The 22,096-nt window shown below is 41.0% G+C and overlaps 2 protein-coding genes across 8 annotated transcripts in view; both read left to right on the forward strand.

The window, feature by feature from the left end:
• The window catches only part of hivep3b (HIVEP zinc finger 3b), a 48,282-nt gene extending 41,943 nt beyond the window's left edge, over positions 1 to 6,339 (forward strand). For all 6 annotated transcript variants that reach the window (XM_074654090.1, XM_074654089.1, XM_074654093.1 and 3 more), the window contains 4 exons: positions 2,798 to 2,973; positions 3,128 to 3,229; positions 3,938 to 4,590; positions 4,762 to 6,339. In XM_074654090.1, the coding sequence (XP_074510191.1) occupies positions 2,798 to 2,973; positions 3,128 to 3,229; positions 3,938 to 4,590; positions 4,762 to 5,421 (1,591 nt within the window). In that variant the 3' untranslated portion in view covers positions 5,422 to 6,339. The remainder of the gene's footprint in view (positions 1 to 2,797; positions 2,974 to 3,127; positions 3,230 to 3,937; positions 4,591 to 4,761) is intronic.
• Positions 6,340 to 10,881: 4,542 nt separating this feature from the next.
• LOC141779331 (uncharacterized) lies at positions 10,882 to 14,497 on the forward strand. Of its 2 annotated transcripts, XM_074654102.1 has the most exons (6): positions 10,882 to 11,027; positions 11,715 to 11,807; positions 12,470 to 12,626; positions 12,784 to 12,897; positions 13,641 to 13,700; positions 13,794 to 14,497. In XM_074654102.1, exons 1-6 carry the CDS (start codon positions 10,988 to 10,990, stop codon positions 13,870 to 13,872), a joined length of 543 nt encoding a protein of 180 aa, XP_074510203.1. In that variant the 5' UTR covers positions 10,882 to 10,987; the 3' UTR covers positions 13,873 to 14,497. The 2 variants fall into 2 exon arrangements, with proteins under 2 accessions (XP_074510203.1, XP_074510202.1); XM_074654101.1 differs by lacking the exon at positions 10,882 to 11,027 and having other exon boundaries at positions 11,632 to 11,807.
• Positions 14,498 to 22,096: the final 7,599 nt, after the last annotated feature.

The following is a 22,096-nucleotide window of genomic DNA, read 5'->3' on the forward strand; positions in this document are numbered from 1 at the left end:
CCTTTGAAATCATGACTCTGAACAAGCAACACCTTTTTGTTTTTTGTTTTTCATGAATATGCATCGTGCAGCTTTTTCCTGATCCCTTTAAGAGAAGGGGGGGTTTGCAGGGGGTCTCTAGAGTTTATTAGCATCACACAGCTAAAGAAACAGATATTGGCTCAAGGCAGCTTTCTCCTCAATAACACACGTCTTAGCATTTAAGCAAGCATAGCCGCTCCTTCTTGGTGGCAGCAAAAGTCCATGAAAACACCAGCTTTAATCCCCTCTTAGTGAGCACAAGCTGGACTGAACTCCTTCTGGATTCTATTAAAACAGATTGATTCCCACGGTGTTAGTGGTTAACATTGCAGATTTGTCATGACACTTAAACCACAGTGGTGAAATGGCAGAGTTTACAGTAATGTGTCAAAAATGATTAGTTATGTGAAAACTCCTTTCTGGCCAAATAGTGATTGAAGTATACCTGCAATACTGCCTTTTACTGTTATTCAGTTGTCACCGCTTTGACATTCAGTGGCCTTATCGATCAATCACACGCCTGGTTGGAAGCGGTGTTCTCGCCACCAATCTGCCACGGCGGCCGTAAAGCTAGAGCACAAGCAGGAGGCAGATTGTCAGTTGAGTTTACGGAGAGACGTGCTGCTGATTTAATGCTCCATGTGTGAAGTGCAACTTTGTTTTTTCCTGAGCTGTGGGTGGATATTTTTAGCCGTGGCAAGAATTAAATGCCAGTAAACAGTAGCCAGATCCTGAATGAACACAATGTTGAGACCATTTTACAGTTGTGTATCAATTGGTTATGATTTGCTATTGCTGGTTCTGATATACAATGGGGAGCATTCACAGCCCGGGTCCTTGTAGATGTGCACATCCTGTAATTAAACACAGTCAACACACGTTGGATGTTTACAATTCAGGATGGATTGTGTGCGTCTCTTCATGAGTAGTGAGAGCAGATTTTTCATAGAGGACAATTCATTCAGATGTGAAACGTCTGCGGTCCACTGTGTCCGCAAATAGGCTTTTGGTAAACATCAAGATTGCGTATAAACAATGTTTTTATAGACTGGACCTAAATGTGTTGCTTGGTTTTTATATATAGTGTCTATTTTAGGTTGTTGACCATAGCCAGGCTTCCCTTCCCTCTCTTTAGCTGCTGCTGTTGTTGGCAGGGCCACCCGGTCGCAGCAGAATAGCTGGTATTCTCTGTGTGCCCGGGGTGTAGTGGAGGGAACGGCCGAGGGACTTGGTGCTGCTGGGGTTTTGGTGGGGCTTCCCCGACCCGCCTCCATAAAGAAAGCCTTGTTTCACAGCGTCCCTTGTGTGTGTGTGTGTGTGAGTGTGTGTGTGTGTGTGTGTATGTTTTTGTGCCGTACACAAACCCACATCCACATTATTATTAAAACTGCACTAATCATTATTTTTCTAAGAACAACAACTCAAATGACTGTAATGTGAAAGGGGCGCTTTTAGTGACGAAGCTTCGGAGAATTATCACCCAACTCTGCAGCTCTACTCAGCATTGTTTTTGTTTTTTTGCCCTTCAAATTCCACCGTCATCAGCCTTGTTTCCAGAAGCAGCTGTTTTCAGGGAAAAAGCTCTTTAAAACCACTGTATGCTGTCACAATACAACAGTATTGACGCTAACCATGATATTTGAAAATGAAATATTGATATTGTGTTAATAATACACATATGATAATATCGTGTATATAATCCAGCGTCTCTTATATATACAGTTATAGTTACAGACTCTCTCTCCACTCGTATTTTGAGTGTAATAATTTGCCAAAAAGAGACAAAACACACAATATACAAAGTTAAAGATTAATTTGACTGTTTTTTGTTTTTCAAATTTTCCACGGATATCGTGATATTATCGTGAATTCTTTTGGCCACGATAATCGTGTAGTGAAAAGCTGATACCTGCCCAGCACCAAACAGCGGAAAGGCAAAGTTAGCAACAAGCTAGTGATCATAGTGAAGCTCTTGGCTAGGTCATCATTGTAAATGAGAATTGGTCCTCAACTGACTTATCTGGGTAAATAAAGGTAAAACAAAATAAATAAATAGAATTTAGAAGCTTAAGAGACAGATATTTTCTAAGGAGTTGGTGGAGACCAAAATAAAGGTAAAAGGGGAGTGAATATAGGACTTAATTCTGCCTGGGGGCCGGAAGCGCGACTCAAGTGAATCCGAATGCTCCTCCATAACTGCTGGATGTTTAAATAAGTAACTGATTGCTAACATGTTCACTGTGACAACTTTACAAGGTGAAAATATGTTAAAGGAACAGTGTGTAACAATTAGGGGGATCTTTTAGCAGAAATGGAATGAGCCGTTTATATCTACATACGGAGCGGGTTCTCTTCACGGAGCCGGCCGCCATGTTTCTACAGTAGCCCAGAACTGACGAACCAAACACTGGCTGTAGATTTTACGTTTATTTTGTGTTGGCCACCGTAGTTCTCCTACACGGTTGGCACACGGGAGAAGATTCAGTCGGTTGCAATCTAAAACCTCGCTACTAGATGCCGCCAGATCCCACACTGCACCTTTAATGTTGTGTTTTCAGCTTCTTCCGTTGCCCCCAAGTGGCCAAAAAAATCAATTAATACAGATTTAAAATGCAATTCAATTAATTAAATATAAATTTCAGTTCATTTTAGTTATTTGTGCATTCAGCTCCTTAATTCTACCACACAGTGAAATCAAAGTGAAACCCTAATTTGTGATTTTGTGGTGACCAAGTTTCGTATCTTTCTGTTTCTTTCTCCTTGCTCTCTCTCTCAGGTATAAGTCCAATGAAGAGTATGTTTATGTGAGAGGTCGCGGCCGGGGCAAGTACATATGTGAAGAGTGTGGCATCCGCTGTAAGAAGCCTAGCATGCTGAAAAAGCACATTCGAACGCACACCGATGTCCGTCCGTATATTTGCAAACACTGCAACTTTGCCTTCAAAACCAAAGGTAAGGAGACAATTTACTAACATGAAACGAAAACATGATTCATATCGTTATTCTATCTACTTTATTTTTCCTCTGTTGTTGCAATGTCCTCATTTTCCCTTTGCCCTGCATGTGTCCTGGGCCATTTTAATGTGCTTTTCTTGTTCCTTCCTAGGGAACCTCACTAAACACATGAAGTCAAAGGCTCATGGGAAAAAATGCCAGGCAATGGGAGTATCCGAGTCATCACTGGACGAGCCGGAGAGCGAGGAAACAGGTACTTAAGAGGGGATGGGGAGGCTCCTCGCATATTTCCTCTCCGCTGTGGAGGAATATTGGTACACAGCTGGATGAACTTCTGCCTCTGAAGAGTTGTAGCTGCTCAGCACTGACAGCTTATGCAACGCCATGTTCTATTCTCCTCCCTTTGGCCTTGCATAAGAAATATGTAGAAGTAGAAGATAAATGGAGAATATTCCACAGTCTCTTGATGTGGTTGTGGCTGTCTGGCGAGTGTACCTTGCTCTCAAGGATGTGTTGCTGGCGTAATATGACAATACGCATTCCAACACTGCCTCGAAGCGAGCCACCTCACGGTCTCCTCCCTAACCTTCGTCTGCTACCCCTCCCTCGGCTGACAGACTACACTCATCACAGCCAAGGATGCGCCATTTAAACCGTCTTTCCATTCACAAGGCTGTTGAGATAGTTTGTGAATAGAGGCATGGTGCTATTCAATTAAATTCCAGTCTTTTCATCCTCAGTCTATTTATAACATGGGATTGATGGGCGGTGGGTGAGGTCTGTCAGAAAGATACAGTATACTCTGTCCTAACCCTTTGTGCTTGTTCCTGAAAATTGTTCTGTTTTTCGTGTCTTTCAGTGTGAGGATTTTTGTCACAACTCTGTACATTTTAAAGTGTACAACGTGGTTGTAAAGGGATATAAGTTAAAGTATGTTTTTTTTCTTCGTCTGCACAAACAGCAGGAAGTGACGAACGCGCTTGCGGCTCAGAGGAACAGGAGGAACACCAGTTTTCTGACGTGGAAGAGTCCGAGGACGACGACGACAACGACGACGACGATGACGAAGAAGAGGAGTCCGCATCCCATGACGATCCGTCCTCCTGCTCGTCGGACACTCTCCATTCAACGGGAGGGCATTCCAGCTTGAGCAGGCGCTCTCAGCAGGGCACACCTGACCCCGAGGCACCGGGCCCCAGTCCGGGTCCGGAGCACTCCCCGAGGGGAGTCTGGCCCAGCAGACGAGCCGCATCCCCAGGCAGCAGGAGGGCGCTGTTCTCCCGGCGGGGCTGGAAGGCGTCGCCAAGAGCCTTCTCCCCCAGCAGCGAGAGCTGTTCCCCGAGCCGTAGCCTCTCGCCCCGTCTGGAGCTGTCCTCGCCCATCCACAGCCTCTCCCCCAGGACGGAGCTGTCCTCGCCCAGCCGACACTTCTCGCCCTCCCCCGAGAGAGGGCCGTCTTCTATCAGACCCGTTTCTCCTCTTCGCCCCATTTTGCCCAGCTGCTACCGGTCATCACAAGCCTGGACCCCTCCTTCGCCACTCGGGCTACATCACAGGACTCCTGGATACCTACCATGGGAGAGCCCTGGTACAAAGGGTAGTCATATCAGACCGGTGAGTCTTTTTTTTTTATTATTAGTCTGCACAGATCTGTGCAGAGAAATTTAAACTGAGCAACCACAATGTGTTTCCTCTGCACTTTCCTCCCATGATGTGTACAGTACCCTCCCTGTGTACTGACGGAGCAAATCCATGATAATGATGAAGTCTTTGCTCCCTCTACAGGTGAAAAGGGGTACAGCAGCAGCAGAGGGGCCAACATTGCCAGAGGCCGGCTTGTTCCCACCTGCTTTCCGTATTTCCACCTGGGAGGCTTATCCCGGACACCAGACAGCAGACAACATCTTCAGCCATCTTCCCATGCACTCCCAACAAGCCAAGGTCCCCTATCTGATGATCCCCATCGGAGGGATCCAAATGGTACAGGCCAGATCGAGGTCCCACCCCATCACCCCCTCGTCCCCAACGTCTCCCCCCATTGAGGGGCCATCGCTGGCCAGATTTGAATCATACTGGGGCGGGACCCCCAGAACTCAAGGGCTTAGGACTCCTGGAGAGCGCTGGTCAGAGCACCAGACAGCAGGAACCAGCCAGTCAGGGCGGTGCGTTCTCAGCACAGAAGCACCAACGCGTTCCAAACAGGAGTCGGAGACCACGGACTCAAAGCAATATGGCAGCTCACCCAGCTCCGCCCACACCCGCAGGCCTGCTACTGAGACCACCAAACACTGCGTCAGAGACGGTTCAAGAGCACCCCTCAGTCTAGCGGCCCCCGTAGCCTCGCATGTCATCATCGGACAGCAGCCGGAGGTGGAGGAGCCTCCGTCTGGTGGCGATCCGGTGGAGGGAGGAGCTAAAGGAGACAGAACAGACCAGAGCACTTAACGGTGTCTACAACCTTGATGCGTCATGCATCTCATTTTGCTTTATTGGTTGCTACACTAGTCTTGTTTTTTTATTGCTTCGTTTTTATACAGTTTTCAATACTATTGTTAACTTAAATGTTTGTTCTTTGGCAATATTCAGGTTTGTTATAAAAATGCACTTTTTTCTTTGTGAAAATAATGTCTATCTATGTATATATATAAATTATATATATATAAATATATCCCTCCTGTATCTCTGTTGATACTGGTAATCTTAATGTCTGTTTAAATATATGTAAAAAGGAATATGAATAAATTTGTAAATGACCAAAATCTTGAATCAAAAATAATTCAATTTTTTTTTTTTTTTTTTTGTCCAAATTTTGTCCAGTATTACTCAAATTGTAGTTACTTGTGCCTTTTCTGTCCAGGTTTGTGTTTCGAGATGTACAGTACAGATAGACAAAGAGAAGGCTGTGAAATTTTATATCCGCTTTTTTTTTCGTGTTGTTCAGGAGGATTGATATTTGGTGTTTTGTTGCTTAAATGCCAAGGATAACAGAGAGTCGCATCGCGGCGGTGTTGAAGGAGCAGCAGAAGCGTGTCAAAGGAAATGCACTGAAGTACTATTTTTTATTACAAAAGGTTTTAGATTAGAATATATCTCTGTACAGGGAAGAGCGCTCCTTATTTATTGTTATTTGATGACAATGATCATTGTTTCAAGGTTGTTGTTTTTTGTTTTTTTTTACTTTTTTTTTATTGGAAAAAGGATGTTTTTGTTACATCTGTGTGTCTTTTTCATGATGTTCATGTGACTTGAATTGGTGATAAAGATGAGGGGTTAGCGTTTGGCTGGTACCGGAGGATTAAGTGCCCTGCAGATTTCACACACAGCAAAATTTCTAGTCATTGAAGAAATAAAAAATGCACCAGACTCCCTTGAGGTTGTGCCTTTCTTCCATTTCGCCATGTGTACAGTATCGTGCTTTTACTATAACAGAGTTTGTACCATAACTGTTTAATGATTTGCTTGTGTTATCAACCACATTGGATTGTTTTTCCACGAGAGATGAGTGAAGTTGGAATGTGGACAAAGAAAACATCAAAACTACATCATAAACCAATACGGTGTTGCTGGGCGTGTGACTGAAGCTGTAGACAGTCAAAGAATAAACGTTTCTTTATGGTACTTGAACTATGAGGAAGAACTTTTGGTGTTGCAGTTTGTGCTTGTTTGTGGTGCTTTATAATGAGTTTTTGAGGTATTTCGTGGTCTTGGCTTCCACTTTGGTGGCAGTTTTTTGATATGTTTGGTTGTACTTTGCAGCCCCCATGTCATGTGAGCAACGACCCTTTTCGAATGTGTGTTCTCCCTTCAGGAAAGTTGTGTTTTCCCTTTTCCTTCCACTCAAAAACAAGTGGTGTTAAATCTGTCTTTTCAAATGCTGTTTGCCTTTGCAGATAGATTTTTCTTTACAATATGATTGCATGCCAAATCTCTGCGGAGAGATAACAAAAATAATATTGGGACAAAGATGCAACTACAGGTGCCTGACTTAAGGTGGATGACTTAAAGGACCAGTGTGTGACATTTCAGGGGATCTATTGCCAGAAATGGAATATAATATGTATAACTATGTTTTTATTAGTGTAAAATCACCTGAAACTAACAATAACAGCTTTATCTTGGCATAAATCTTCCATTTGATATCTGCTGCAGGGATTGTACAACATTTTTCCAAAAGATATTCCCCAATTTGGTGTTTAGATGAAGGTGGTGGAGAGCATTGTCGAACACACCAGTCCGATCATATTTAGTGACTGTTTCAGCCATAGCATATGATTCACATCTTTCTTTTCCCCCATACTTCCCAAACTATTCTCAGACCTCTTGTGCCCCATATGGAAACATCTGCTTTTATGATATTCTCCACTCATCTATTTAGGTGTTTAGTGGTTTCTCTTTAAAGAGGACCTATTATGCTCATTTTCAGGTGCATGATTGTATTTTTTGGTTTCTATTAGAACATGTTTACATGCTTTAATGTTCAAAGAAACGCCTTATTTTTCTCATACCGGCTGTGCTGCAGCACCTCTTTGCACCCTCTGCCTAAAATGCTCTGTTTGAGCTCTAACTAGCTTTGTTTGAGGGTGTGCCAAACTAGCCGCTACTCAGGTATTATGTACTGTAACTGTGTTACTTGGTGACATCACCACGTTACGGAAACGGCGTTTCAGGCAGTTCAGGAGCAGTGTTTCTGTGGGGGAGAGTAACTCCCTTTGACGTGGACTTTGGGCTTTGTGACTTTGCAGACCTTTTACATGCACAAATAAACTATATAACACACTAAATGAAAGGGGAAAAAGCATAATAGGTCTTCTTTAATATGTCAGCTGTCAGTATATGGCAAGTGTTGAATAGCAGATATAAACTCACTCTGTCATAATTAAACTACTAAGCTTTTCTCTCTTGTGGGAGCAACAAGGCAGCTGTATGCCTGCAGTAGCACCACTAGATGTCCTTACTAAACTCTCAGGTATTAGGGAAAATATTTTTCTCATCCATGCGACTAGTGTGTTAGAAAAAGGAGGTGCTGTTAAACACTGGTATCATTTGGCATTCTGGTTGCCTTGTTTTTAGTTTTGATTGGGGTCAAGAAGGCACACACACCTTTCAAAAGTAATTCACCTTATCAAATCTGAACCAACCTTAACCATGACGATAAAATCCAGGAGCTATGGTTGGCTATGTGGGTCAAAACTCATTCTCTGTTTCCTGACAACGCCCATTTTTATTATATAGACACACCTTTATAACTTCCAAAGGCTGATTTTGATTCTACAAAGATTAAACCCTCCTTTCATTTTCCGTTATATCAGATAACTATTCAGAGCATTCCAGCCTGGCACATGCAGTTATAGGCATATAAAACAATATTCACATAAAATGTAACACTCCCATCCCTGCAGTGTTTCCTGATCACGCTCACTGGTGCTTTTGCACAACAATGTTTAGCGGCGCAGCAAGACGCGGATTACGTAAATCTGACTCGGGCACAGCCAGCGAGCGTGTTGACAAGAAGCCAGAAGATGATTGCTGCTGTGACTCGACATTCCCTAGAAAAGTGTTACAAAACAGGCAACGGGGAGGCGCTTGTATTTTTAGACACCTACAGTATATGTAAAATAGATTGAAGTGAATGATCATTCTTCCTCTTAAAGCCCCTACACATGCTGACAACACACAGCCAGAGCGGTTCAGGGAGATTATATTTTAAGGAGTGAACTGAGGAGGTGAGGTTGTTGATTAAAAATAAACACCTGCTTCTATAGGACAGAAACACACTGAGGGTGTGGCTGAATAAAAAAGAGACTCTCTGACTCTCACTTTGACTCGCTATCCATTTTTCAGAGACAGGATTGCCTAATATGATGTGATGCCTGTGGAGAGGGGCACATCTGTGCTCCTGAGGGAACTGAACTTATGACCTCTGGTGCAAGAATGTGTTGGAAAAATCTAGGCTATAGCGATGCGCTGTGGCAATCTCATCGCCATGTCACGCATTCCACAAATATTTACGTGAGAGGAAACATGGCAAGTTTATGTATTAGAAGCTAGGATAGACTCAATAACTCTTCTCCTGTGGAGGGAAAGATGTAGGAACAGACAAGGTGATGTGTGGATTTAAGGTCTAATTTGACCTCTTTTTAATTTGTCCTCTTCTCTGTTTTGCAACGCGTTTTCATTGACACATGTTTTTGTGCTCTGGACATGCCCACTGCACAGAGGAAAAGTACAGTCTGCTCTCTTCTATGTTCTTTATGTTCAGGTGTCAGGTTTCATTCATGGAAAGTGGGTTATAAGCCCCTTTTAGAAAACACTAACCATAGAAGGGTTAATGACGAATGATTAGGAAAAAACATGTTTTCATCTGCCCTTGTAGTACTGAACAAACAAAACTGTTATTATACATCCATCTGTCAACCTATATTCTTCCCCACAACACTGCCTGCTTCACATGCTTGTGTGTCTCCATTGGCGAAAAAAAAACATCTTCAAGCTCACAGTGGTAAAAAATGACAGATTTACTCCTAATGTTCATATTCTTTAGTCCCGATCAGAAAAGTGACATCTGTCATCTTTATATTATTCACACCACTAATATGAACATGCTTTTACTGTATTTACCATGTGCCAGTGCCATTTGGCTATCTGCATGACTCTGGCATGACTGACTGGGCACCAGGTGGGTTGGACACGACTAGCAGCTCTACTGCCTGTAGGCAGGTTAGAGCAGTGGGCTTCTCTGTGTGTGGGCCTTCACCAGCCGTCATGGACGCATCAATTCAGTCAAGTGTAACTCTGAAATTTCTTTTGTGACAGTCACAGAATAACAATAACTGAATTTTTTTTTTGTCCACTTAGGGGCAGCGGAAACACATTAAACAATCACCTTTTAAAATATTGCAATATATAAATATGTTGGTTATTGCGCTCCTATTTGCTTCCCACTTTGAATTGCAACCGCTGCACAGCAATTTCCCTCTGGATAAATAAAGTTTTATCTTATCTTATTTACAGAAGTTACGGAGTAATATTGTCATCCATTGGGTTTTTTTTGCAATTGAGGATTTTTTGTTGAATTTTGCTGCTTCCATACAGCTTTTTTAATGTGATTCTTCAAAATACGCATACAAATATGTGAATGGAAATACGGCTATTGTCACATTGGTTTCAAGTTGTCATTTGAGTCATTGTTATTATTAAAAAAATATTGATTATAGCTTAGGGCTATTATATCTAGTGATATGAGACTAGATAACGTTTTAGATTTTGGATATGGTAATATAGGCTATGGCATCTTTTCCTTGTTTCAAAGGCTGAATTACAGTAAAGTGATATATATACACTCACCGGCCACTTTATTAGGTACACCTTGCTAGTACCGGGTGGTCTTCTGCTGCTGTAGCCCATCTGCTTCAAGGTTGGACGTGTTGTGCGTTCAGAGATGGTATTCTGCATACGTTGGCAGAACGAGTGGTTATTTGAGTTACTGTTGCCTTTCTATCATCTCGGAACACTCTGCCCATTCTCCTCTGACCTCTGACATCAACAAGGCATTTCCGTCCACACAACTGCCGCTCACTGGATATTTTCTCTTTTTCGGACCATTCTCTGTAAACCCTAGAGATGGTTGTGCGTGAAAATCCCAGTAGATCAGCAGTTTTTGAAATACTCAGACCAGCCCGTCTGGCACCAACAACCATGCCACGTTCAAAGTCACTTAAATCCCCTTTCTTCCCCATTCTGATGCTCGGTTTGAACTTCAGCAAGTCGTCTTCACCACCTCTAGATGCCTAAATGCATTGAGTTACTGCCATGTGATTGGCTGATTAGCTATTTGTGTTAACAAGCAATTGAACAGGTGTGCCTAATAAAGTGGCCGGTGAGTGTATATTTTCTGAACTTACCAGACTGTTCTAGCTGTTTTATTACTTGCCTTTACCCACTTAGTCATTATGTCCACATTACTGACGAATATTTATCAGAAATCTCATGTTAATATTTTGTAAAAGTACCAATGGTCAACCCTACATTATCGTTGCAATATCGATATCAAGGTATTTAAATAAAACATATCATGATATTTGATTTTCTCCATATTGCCCAGCCCTATATTGTAGCCACTTTGAGTATAAATACAAATTTTGCATTGGATTTATGAGTTACTGCATTTAAGGCTTAGGCTACTTATAACCAAATTGTGTAACAAAAATAATTATAATTTTTCAAATGTCACTCCAACCGTTTTATCATATAAAAGGTTTATTCATCCACTATTGCTCAAAACAAGGTCTTATTCAGACATTTACTTTTTTTTTTTGATGTAATGAAATGTTTCAGAAAACATTAAAGAGGTCACAATTGTCTCTGTCAGTCTTTGGGGGGGATTCAAGTTTCCTTGAATGAGACACTGAACCCCAAGTTACTCCGCAGGCACTTTACAGCAGCCCACTGCTCCTAAATACTTGGGTCAAATGCAGAGGTCAAATGTCATGTATGTATCTGTATGTATATGATGATTGTAATACAGTTTTGTATCAGGAACTTCACAAGTAAAATATTGAAATTGGGGTCGTGCACTGTGGCTCCATGGCAAGCAGCTGTGGGTGGAGCTTTTGTCGTGACATCATATGAGGGAGAGGAGGGTAGAAGTATAAGAGAGAGTGACAGAGCTCGGACACCTGCAGACAAACAGCAGCAGCAGCAGCAGAAACACAGCTGTAACTGTATACGGATGATAATAGTCTCTCTGCAGAGCTTCACCCATCTGCTATCAACTATGTCTACTCACACCGGCGTTCTGCTTCTCATCACTCTTTGGGCCTCCATGGAGGATGGTGAGTCTGTTTTTTTTTTACAATTTTATATTCTTGTTGAAGTGGGATATGTATGATGATATAAGAGACCTTTCTCAGTTATGATAAAAGCATATTGCTATACCTTTGTAGTGACGGTCATCACCGTATGTTCGTGCATATACATGTTTTGGCAAGCACAGGAATCATAGATGCATTTATCAGACAAAACCTGCACATTTTATCTCAAAGAGATTTTTTACTTTTACGAAATGATGACATACAGTTTGTACTTGATTCCTGTAATACCTCAAGTCCAAGCTGTAGGATCGTGGTAGAGTTTTTCCTCATTTCATGCTGGCTTTTTCTCTAAAATAATAGATTGTTTGTTTGTGAGCTTTTTAGATTTTGACCATCTATGATGTTGGCATGAAAAATGCAAAGGAATTCATGCGTTCCCATCTTGTAAATATGTCTGTTTGCTCACTGTTAAAGATCAAGACTGATGAGTTTTGCAGAAAGGAAGAACAGTTAATGAGCTTTTTTCATGTTCTCACTTGCAAATTCTATAGACTGGTGATGTAACACATCAATCTGTTTTGTGTTTTGAGACACAGTAGAAGTGGAAAGCAGGTAGAGGCCCACTGATGATTTGGCTGTGTTTGGATCACTGTTACTGAGTGGCTCCTTATGTCGCTTTATAGGTTTTGGTCTACCGGTGATAAAACATCTGGATGTGGAGGCCGGTGACGGCGTCCCAACACAGAGAGTGAGGACCAAGCGCTGCGCCTGCAGTAGCCAGCTGGACTCGGAGTGCCACTACTTCTGCCACCTGGATATAATCTGGGTCAACACGCCCAGGTGAGCGTGAGAGGACACGGCACACTCACTTTGAGCCCAATCTCTGCAAAATAAACATGTGCTATCATAATCGTTGTATAATTAAATGGGCAGTGGTGCATCGCAAGTATCAAAGAGCAAAGTCTGCAGACTGTTTATATCATCTTTCTCTCTGCAGTAAGACGACAGTTTATGGGCTGGGCAGCGCTCTGTCCCGACGCAGACGGTCCACTGGTCGCTGCACCTGTGCCAACCCTGAGGATCAAACCTGCACCAACTACTGCCAACACAGGTGAGTCGGGGCACCGATCATCCCACACAGCCGTCAAGCACCAGTTTGAAGGCCCTCGTGAGTGTTTTAACCCAGATTTGTGGTTGCTTAGTTAGTAAAGGCATGTATTGTTGCCCTTTGTGGAGGATTAAGGATTGGTGCAGCGTGAGGGAACATCCCAATTCACTGCGATGCTATTATTAGCCTAAATGTGTTGTTACTGTGTTCTATAAGTCCTGCGTGTCGGAGGGAGTGATCATCAAAACAACACAGCCGAGGCCTGAGGGAGTAGAATAATCTCAGGCTGGTGCACAAAGATCACAAAGCTTGTTTCTGATTGGCTCTGAGGGTCCGAAGGATAGTGTGGGAGTCTGGAAGCAATGAAATTACTATGTCGAGAATTCCCGTTTCCTAGAAATGCCAAACAAATAATGTCACCGCCTAGAAAGAGAGTGAGTGACGGGCCGAGACAGGAGGCATCGCGTGATTTAAACCATGACATTTAGAAAACATATCTGCTGATGCGGCTCACTGTTTTCTTGTTACATAAAACATTTAGTGAGCTTGTAAAGATAAGACTTTCTTTTTTAGGTTACTGACAGTGCAAAAAAGAAATAATGTTGGATGCTTTTATTTAAGCGGGGTGTTCTTTAACTACATCAATAAAACATTTAAAGTGACAAAACTGCAGCGTCATGATGAATCTGGATTTCAAAGGTTCTCGTCATTTTTGGTAACTATGCTGTTTCCTTCCTTGTGTGCAGTCCTGAAATCACATCCCCGAAGAGATCTGTAAAGAGACTCGACATACTCAGCATCCTACGGTGAGCTTTGAATGACAAGATTACCTCAAAAAAACATACACAAATTCATTTACATTTTGATTTTTATTACATGACTGACTTTTTGTCCCTCAGAGCTGCAGCCAGCAGGTCCAAGAGAGCTCTGGATTCAGACAGAGACGAGTCCTCTCACGAGAGGAAGAACGCTCGCTGAACAATGTGCCAGCTGAGTGATAGTGAGAGAAAGAGAGCGGCGAGCACCTGAACAAATGACCCTCCTTTGATAGAGAGGTGGCAAACAAAGGGCTGCTGAAAGACGGACGCAGGAAGGCCCGAAGCGCCACAAAGACGTCTGTTTGTACCCGGGAATAAGAGGGTGGAAAACGTGACAGAGAGTTCTACAAACACATCATGGAAACAGATGTGGAGAATCAGCTCCGAGAGGAGCTACTAGCATGATAAGAGAGCGCTGCAGTGCCTGTGGTCATGTTTGACTCTAACAGTTAGATCAATCGTCACACTGTACAGAGAGACCAGGCCAACACTGACATAGGAGACACAGAAGAAAAGGAACATGCATACAGTATATACTGTATACACATGTTCAGGAATTTCTCACATACATTGCATGTTTTTACTCATTCTTTTGTAAAATGCCTTTATTTTCTTTTACGGATCGACAGATTTATTTTATCATTATGATGTACTTTAGGGATACATGTTGAGTATAAAGGATTATTGTGTGCAAAAGTGTAAAGCAAATCAAATAGAATTGAATCAAGCGTGTTTCTTAATATCTGTCTGTCAAAGTTTTTGAATGTGAAGATAAATTGTAAAAATGACCCTCGTCTTGTTTTGGTCTTATTTTCCTTATTTATGACCCTCTCTGTTTGCTTCAGGAAGGCACACCGTGTAAAGTAAATCAAAGAAACTATACGTGAAGGATAATGTGAGGGAAAATAAATCCTCTTAGGCGGCATGTGTGATTCAATTGTGTGACAAGCAAACACATTTCTGAGTTCAAAAGGAGGCCTGAGACGGATGAATGGTCCAGGAATTCAAGGCCCACATTAATAATAAGTTCACCTGCTAGTCAAAGGGAGCACGGCCGGTGTTATCATAAGGATCTGTGGAAAGAATGCAGCATTTTGTTACTTTGCTCGGGGGGCGAGAGAGAAGAACAAAATGCCCTGTCACCCCGTGTTCCTTTCTGATTGCCTGCGCCGTACATACCGTCCACGCATACCTGGATATGTGCAGACGAGAGCTGGAGAAAACAAGAGATGATTCCTCTGTCGACTAGTGAATAAAGCTGCAGCGAACTGACCTGCTTTTTGCTGGAGAGACCCCCTGCAGCCATCTCTTGGAAACAGGCCTGAGCACAACCACAGCCTGGCTTCATATAGGCTGCCTGCATCCTCCGTCTAACACAGTTATGCAATTCTCATACTTCAGTCAGAAGTAAATTTTTACACGATTGTTTAAAATGATTTGCATGGAACCAGGCTAGCTGTTTCCCACTGTTTCTAGTCTTTATGCTAAGCTAAGCTAACAGCTGCTGGCTGTAGCTACAGTGTACAGACACGAGAGTGGTATCAATCTTTCATCTAACTCTCGCACTATTCCTATTAAAGCTTCTTCGTCATCCAGAGCTCTGACTCAAAAAAGGTGCTCTATACGATATCCCGAACATTAATAAAGCAGCAAACAACTAGTTGCTGTGTAAAGATATAGAGGAGTAATGTAATGTCTACCTGAGCAGAGAATGAAGTCACTCTCCTTCTGTGTGTGTTGTAATCCAAGTTTCTCTGTGCTTTGTTAGCCGGGCTGGCCGCACACGCTTTTAGTGCATTCGAGCGTGCCCCACTGGCCGCTGCCGCTCTGCACTGCGCTCATACGGCGGTCACAACTGATAACGCCGTCCCGACCGATGGCGACGTCGCGGAAGCGTAGCACCCACCCTTCAGTTCCCCCCCAGGTAAACACTGGTTGAGTGGTTGAGAGCCGTGTGGAGGCAACAGATATGCTCCCAATTTTGCATTTAGCACCTTTAATAAAGTAATTTAATAATACTTTTAACAGTTTTCGGGGGATTCTGTCAAGCCCTGTTTTGGCATTGATGTCATAATGTCAACATATTTAAAAACATGCTCAACTTACACCCTATCTGTTCTGTTCTTGTCTCTACAATCGTCTTTACTACTGAACTCTCTGGTATTCAATAGTCATCTGTCTTACACAACAAAACAGGAAGCATTTCCAACATGTCGGCCCAAAAAAGCGAGAGGAGAAATGGCCTGGAAGGAACAGGCCATCTCAGGTCAATCAACGGAAATCACATTCGCCCATCGGGGGGTTGATGATATGCTGATTCATTTCAACTGAATTATTTAACGATGCTGTAAAACTTAAAGAGATGACGATTATATGACAAACACACAGATGCCTATGAATGATTAACTGATGTGAGGTAAGGGAAAAGCAGACTCATCCTGCTTCAGTGGAAGAACTCTGTCCATGGTGCTGGAATAAGAGAGACTCTAGTGAACCACTTCACTGTTTCCACCACGCACTGAAAATCACTGTTTTACAGCAAGCCTTTCGGAAATTCTAGTTATTCCAGTGAACACAGTAAATCACATGTATAAGCAAATATTCAGCTTGTATCTTTGTTTCTCGAGCTCAAATTTTGACTTGTCATAGTAGGAAAAGCACAGGTGTTACTAATAACATTAACGACGGCTCCTTTCTGTTCAAGTGAACCAGCATGCGCTGTATCGGGGACCTGAAGTCAAAGCAGCTAAATGGAATTCAGCCATCATTCATTTCATTATTTACACCTGTGTTGTGTGAAAAAAGGCCTACTGCTTTAATCATCACATCACACTACTTTATGGATGATACATTACCTCATTATAGATTCTAGTTCGTCATAGCAACAGGCCCTTTTCACAGCAGACATTCTGATATGTCATTGCAGGACAGGTGTGGTTAAAGGAACAGTAGGTAACATTTAATATAATATAATATTCATAACTATGTTTTCATTAGTGTATAATCTGCTGAAACTAAGAATCCTGTTTTCGTTGGCTTGGAATGAGACGTTCACATCTACATAGGGAGCGGGTCCTCTTCATGGAGTCCGCCAATGTTGCTCCGCCATGTTTCTACAGTAGCCCAGAACGAACAAATCAAACACTGACTCTAGAGAGAGCCTTTCACGTTTTTACGTGACCTGAAGGCCACCGTAGTTGTCCGTCACGCTTGTGAAACCGCGGTAACGTGAGCTGCAGAGTGCAAAACTGTGGTACCGCCAGCCGTCGTCTGACATCTCCTAAAGTAGTGTTATTATGTTAAGGATGGCCTCTGAGTGAGGTGAACGGCGTTACCATGGTTTTGTACTCTGTGGCTCACGTTACCGCAGTCTTGGAAAGGGAGGCGTGAGCGCAGGAGTACTCAGTTGATTGCAATCTGCAACCACACCACTAGATGCCGCCAAATCCTACACACTGCACTTTTAATTTTTGTTTTAATCTCACATCAAAGGCAAAAATAATCTCTCCATAGGGTGCCTCATTTTGCAAATTTTTTTTGTCCAAATAACACAAATCAATACCGTATTCAACTGATTCTTAACTTTGTTGTACACTGTGACTTTACACAGTTACATAAGCCAGTATTCAAAGACATTTTTTTTTTTTTACTAATGACTTTCCTGTCTGTGTGCTTTCTTAACCTTATCATATAGAGGACTGTTCTTTAAATGTGTTAATAAATCATATGTCTGGGATGTAGGGCATGTGAAAGGTGAAAGTATGCACTCTCTAGTTTGGTTGTAAGTTCTCTACCACCGGTATCACTATCATGTTTCCTGATAGTGATACCTAGCAGCACTCCAGATATCAGTTATGTAACTGATAGATTTGTATACATTGTGATTGGGGTTTCTCAGTGTACGTAGGAAGCAGACGCTGACCTAAAATAGTCTCAGAAGATGCAGGTGTAGGATCAGCAACATGTGGTGGTTTAGATATTTCATGCCTGCATGTGTATTTTTTCATTGAGGGGAAGCCTCCGTGGTTTAATTGGCATCTGTTCCCCCAGAATCCCACTGGAGTGTGGCCGAGTAATGCTCTTATGCTTCGGTATGCATAATCTCATATATTCACATTGTGAGCGTGATACAGTTGAATAGCACTGAATCCTCATAAATGACTCATATGCTGCACCAGCACTGACCCCTTTGGTATATTTAGCTTCAAATGGTCACATCACATTAGATACAACCCATATACCGATTCAACACACTCCGTAAACATTCCTTAAATGCTTTAGTGTGCCGCCGTGTCCTGATTTACTCAAATGGCATTACTTTGGGTCGCAGCCAACTGGCATTGATCATGATTGGTAACACCATGTTCCCGCTCTTAGAATAGCCCTCTGTAACGTACATCTTTCCAGCTTAGTGAACTGGGTGAAAGAGTTCAGCAATGAATCAAGAAAGTTAGGAAATAATTGCTTTGAAATCATTAATAATATGGCTTCCTCTTAATCGTGAGTCATGGGTTGCCTGCCTCAGCATTTCTGAGTGTTTGTTATAATAAAGGATAAATAGCATAAGTGCCCATTCATCAGCAACTCAGCAAATGAGAAACAAAACTGAGATGTTAAACAATCCTGATGCAGCCAGTGGTTAAATATTCCACAGCTGTTCCCCAGGAATGTGCAGTGCGGCCCAGCGTCTCAGCCACCCACACACACACACATGCACACAAACTGTACACACACATGCACACAGCTGTTGCCGGGGGATTTACCATGGGGGGGTGTTTTCCAACAAAACTGTACTGTATCATGCAAAGACAAGCGGATCCTACAGTCAAAAACATCAACTGCAGCAGAACAAGTGTGTGTTTTACCCTCCGCTGAGCATAGCAATGATTCTTTACCACCAGGGCACAAGATCATGTTTCTTTGTGCGGGCTCGGACAGCTGCCTGTCCTGTTCACGTCAACATCCGAACAACTTAACCCATGCAGGAACAATCCATACTAATACTAACAGGGCAAAGTGCAAAGGTTCCCTTTGCTCGCTTCATCGCTGTGGGGCACTTCCAAGGAAAGTGCTTCACTTACTCATTAATGGTTAGTTTATCAGTGATATCAACTTCACCCAGAGATACCAGCCAACAATGTCGGTTGATTGTTCACAGTGCAAAACTTTACCCTCATTGAAATCTAAAAATGTGGCATTTCTCAGTCATTCAGTGTCATTTCACTGTGGATAAGCTTTAATATTGCAGATATTCTATTGCATTATTAAAGAACAAATCATTTCAGAACTTATTTATGTGGCAAAACTTGTGTTGTGCTGTATTGTATTTGTTTTGTATTTCTTGCTACTATTCCAAGTTATTAGAATTGAATTGATTAAAAGAATTTCATATTATCTTACAGGAACACAATAAGATAGTTATTGATAACAATGATTTAAACATATAGAATGAACGACAGTGACCAGGCCTTTTTCAGCTACAGGGATGCCTGTTGCATGTTAACTGTTATAACCCTGTTGTTAGCCACTTTGTACTATATACGGTGCATTATGTATATAGGTTTGGAAGCAGTTTGCATTCCATATGCAAGTTATTATATGCATCCCTGTGTTATTTACAGTTATTTTCTTTAGTATATTCTGTTTATTTTATACAGAACCACCAATTCACCAGACGGTTGTTCATAAGGAATGTGGTTGTGATGGGGGAAATAAAGAATTTGAATTGAGACATTTGTGTGATTCTGATCGATCACCTGCAGCGGGTTATTAATTAAGAGAATCCCGCACAGCAAGAGAAGCAACACCTTCCTCACAACAGATAAATAATTAGTTATACTCTAAAACATGTAAATAAAATATAAATATTGACTTGTATATACAGTATACATACAGTGTCTTGCTGTGGATTGATCATTTTAAACATGTTTAATTCAACATCTGCTTATCATAGCTATTTAATCACATTTCTTCAGATATTTGTCGTTACAGTGTGGTCCGTTTCATCCATTTACCATAGGATAATGTTCTATTCACAATAAAAAGGACAAAAATATCATAAAACAAGCTTTAAAAGTCCAGTGTCTACACCTTATCTGATGACATTTCTTATCTCAAACATTAAGGAAATTATAGATTCGAGGTATCAGATAAACTATTGAACCAGGAAGATTCCAGATATGGTGCTCCTGCTGTGTAAATAAAAGTACCTTTGGCTTCCTCGGCGGCAATGTGTTACATCAAACGCTCACAAGGATGAAAATGATTTTATTGGTTTCGGTTTTTTCCCTGGTGGATCAAAATACTTCCCTGTGTTAGTGTTGACATAGCTACAAAGGCTTTACATGATCCAGGTTTCGGTCTAGTAAAACCTTTCCTGGTCCTAAAAATAACCTCTGGGTCTTTTAATTGCACTGATAGATCCACAATGTGTTTATGATAAAGTAAAACTCATATCTGTGTAATCAGTGGAGAAGCATGCTATCACTATAGTTGGCCAGTAGATGGCCTCTGGCTACTATAAACTCAGACTAGAACAGATCTCACTCTCATATATGGCATTTAATGTTGATGAAAAAGTGTCATCTGATGACATCTCCTATTCAACACTTGCTGCTCTGATTTACATCTTCAGCAAACTGTCATTATGTTTGTAGATATACCAATATACTAATTATATTGCCCCAAAAAATCTGTGGAAGTGTTTTGTTTTAGGATTTTCCCCCGAAATTAAAATACTGCATGCATTACCAACAAAATCAATACTTTTATATGATATTTTACCAATAATACTTAATACCTTAGATATCTGAATGCAGGACTTTTAATGGACTAGTTTGACATTAAGGTGTTGCTATTTTTACTGAAGTAAATGATACTTGTCCCACCAATGTTGCACAGTAAGTCAGTGGCCAGTGGGAGAAAACGTTGTCAGACAGTCTAGGAAGCTGAGGAAGAGTTCATATATCTTCTTCATGTCAGCATAATTAGAGAATATGTATAAATGTGACTACACATGATGATATTAATCAGAGGTTTCTCTCGACTGTGTTATGTCACAACAACAACAGTCAGGATGGTGGGAGTGTAACAGACTAGCAGAAACTATATTTGGTACCCTAAAAAAACTAAATTATGATTTAACCTCTGGTGGAAGGATATCAAATAATTTACAAGTAGTAATACCACAGTGTAGAAATACTCCATTACGTAAGTAAAAGTTCAAAATTCTACTCAAGTAAAAGCACAAAAGTATTAACATAAAATACTTTAATTACTAAACATAAAAGTACTCACTATGCAGAATGGCCCAATTATTGTATCATTGGATTATAAATATCAATGCATTGATGTGTACATCACTTAAATGTTGCCGCTATACTAATTTTAATTACTTTATCCCTCCAATAAAAAGTTGTATCCTATCTTAACCTATAAAAACACATCATCATTTTTTTATTGATTTTATTTTGTATTATTAATCAGCATCTAAAAATGAACTTGTAATTAAAGTAAACAAATAAACTTAGTGCAGTGAAAAGTGCAATATTCCCCTCTGAGATGTAGTGTAGTAGAACAATAAAATAGTAGAAAATGGAAATACACAAGTATACCTCATAATTACAAAATGTTTCCGCAACTGGAAAAACATAAATGATGCCTCTCCACTTAACACAATTTGTAAAGGAGGCCCCCTGATGGTAGCTGATGGATGCTGACTGTGGCTGCATATTTCACTTTTGCCTATATATACATACATATTTGGTCAATATAATAAGAATGCACAAACAAAAGAAAAACACTAAAAAATCAAAATCCTCCTCACAAACACTAATCATACACTTCCACGCAACACACACACACACACACACACACACACACACACACACACACACACACACACACACACACACACACTTGTCTTTTTTTATATATATATATTTACTGTATTATTATTGTTGTTTTTATATATATCTTGTCCTAATTGTTTGTTATCACTATTTTGTAGTCATATTATTTCTTTATATTAATCTTGTCTCTAGGTGGAGGCTTCAGATAAGCCCAGTGGGTTTGTTGCCTCTTCCTGCACTGTACATTATTCATTTATTATTTTGTTGTTATGTTGTATAGTCTTAAATTGTGCAAAACAAATAAACTAATCATTAAGTGTGATATTTATAATGGCTATCATGGATAATTGCAGAGTTTTGTTCTAATATTCACCACTGACTCAATGACAAAAAATCTTTTTGAATATTTTCTGGCATGAAAGTTAAACAAATGTTTGGGGTTGTATAAACTGTAAGAGTCATCTTAGACATTTATATAAATAAAAAATAAAACTAGATTAAAAATGAAACACAACAGAATCTTTTCTTTTATTC

The sequence above is a fragment of the Sebastes fasciatus genome, chromosome 12, assembly GCF_043250625.1.
Source record: "Sebastes fasciatus isolate fSebFas1 chromosome 12, fSebFas1.pri, whole genome shotgun sequence".
In the NCBI taxonomy this organism is placed as follows: domain Eukaryota; kingdom Metazoa; phylum Chordata; class Actinopteri; order Perciformes; family Sebastidae; genus Sebastes; species Sebastes fasciatus.

Bases quoted from the DNA above. Each gene is read 5' to 3' on its own strand.
- LOC141779331 (XM_074654102.1), top strand. From the start codon at position 10,988: ATGGTCAACCCTACATTATCGTTGCAATATCGATATCAAG. The intron at 11,808-12,469 runs GTGAGTCTGTTT...GTCGCTTTATAG, and splicing joins TTGGGCCTCCATGGAGGATG to GTTTTGGTCTACCGGTGATA. The intron at 12,627-12,783 runs GTGAGCGTGAGA...TTCTCTCTGCAG, and splicing joins ATCTGGGTCAACACGCCCAG to TAAGACGACAGTTTATGGGC.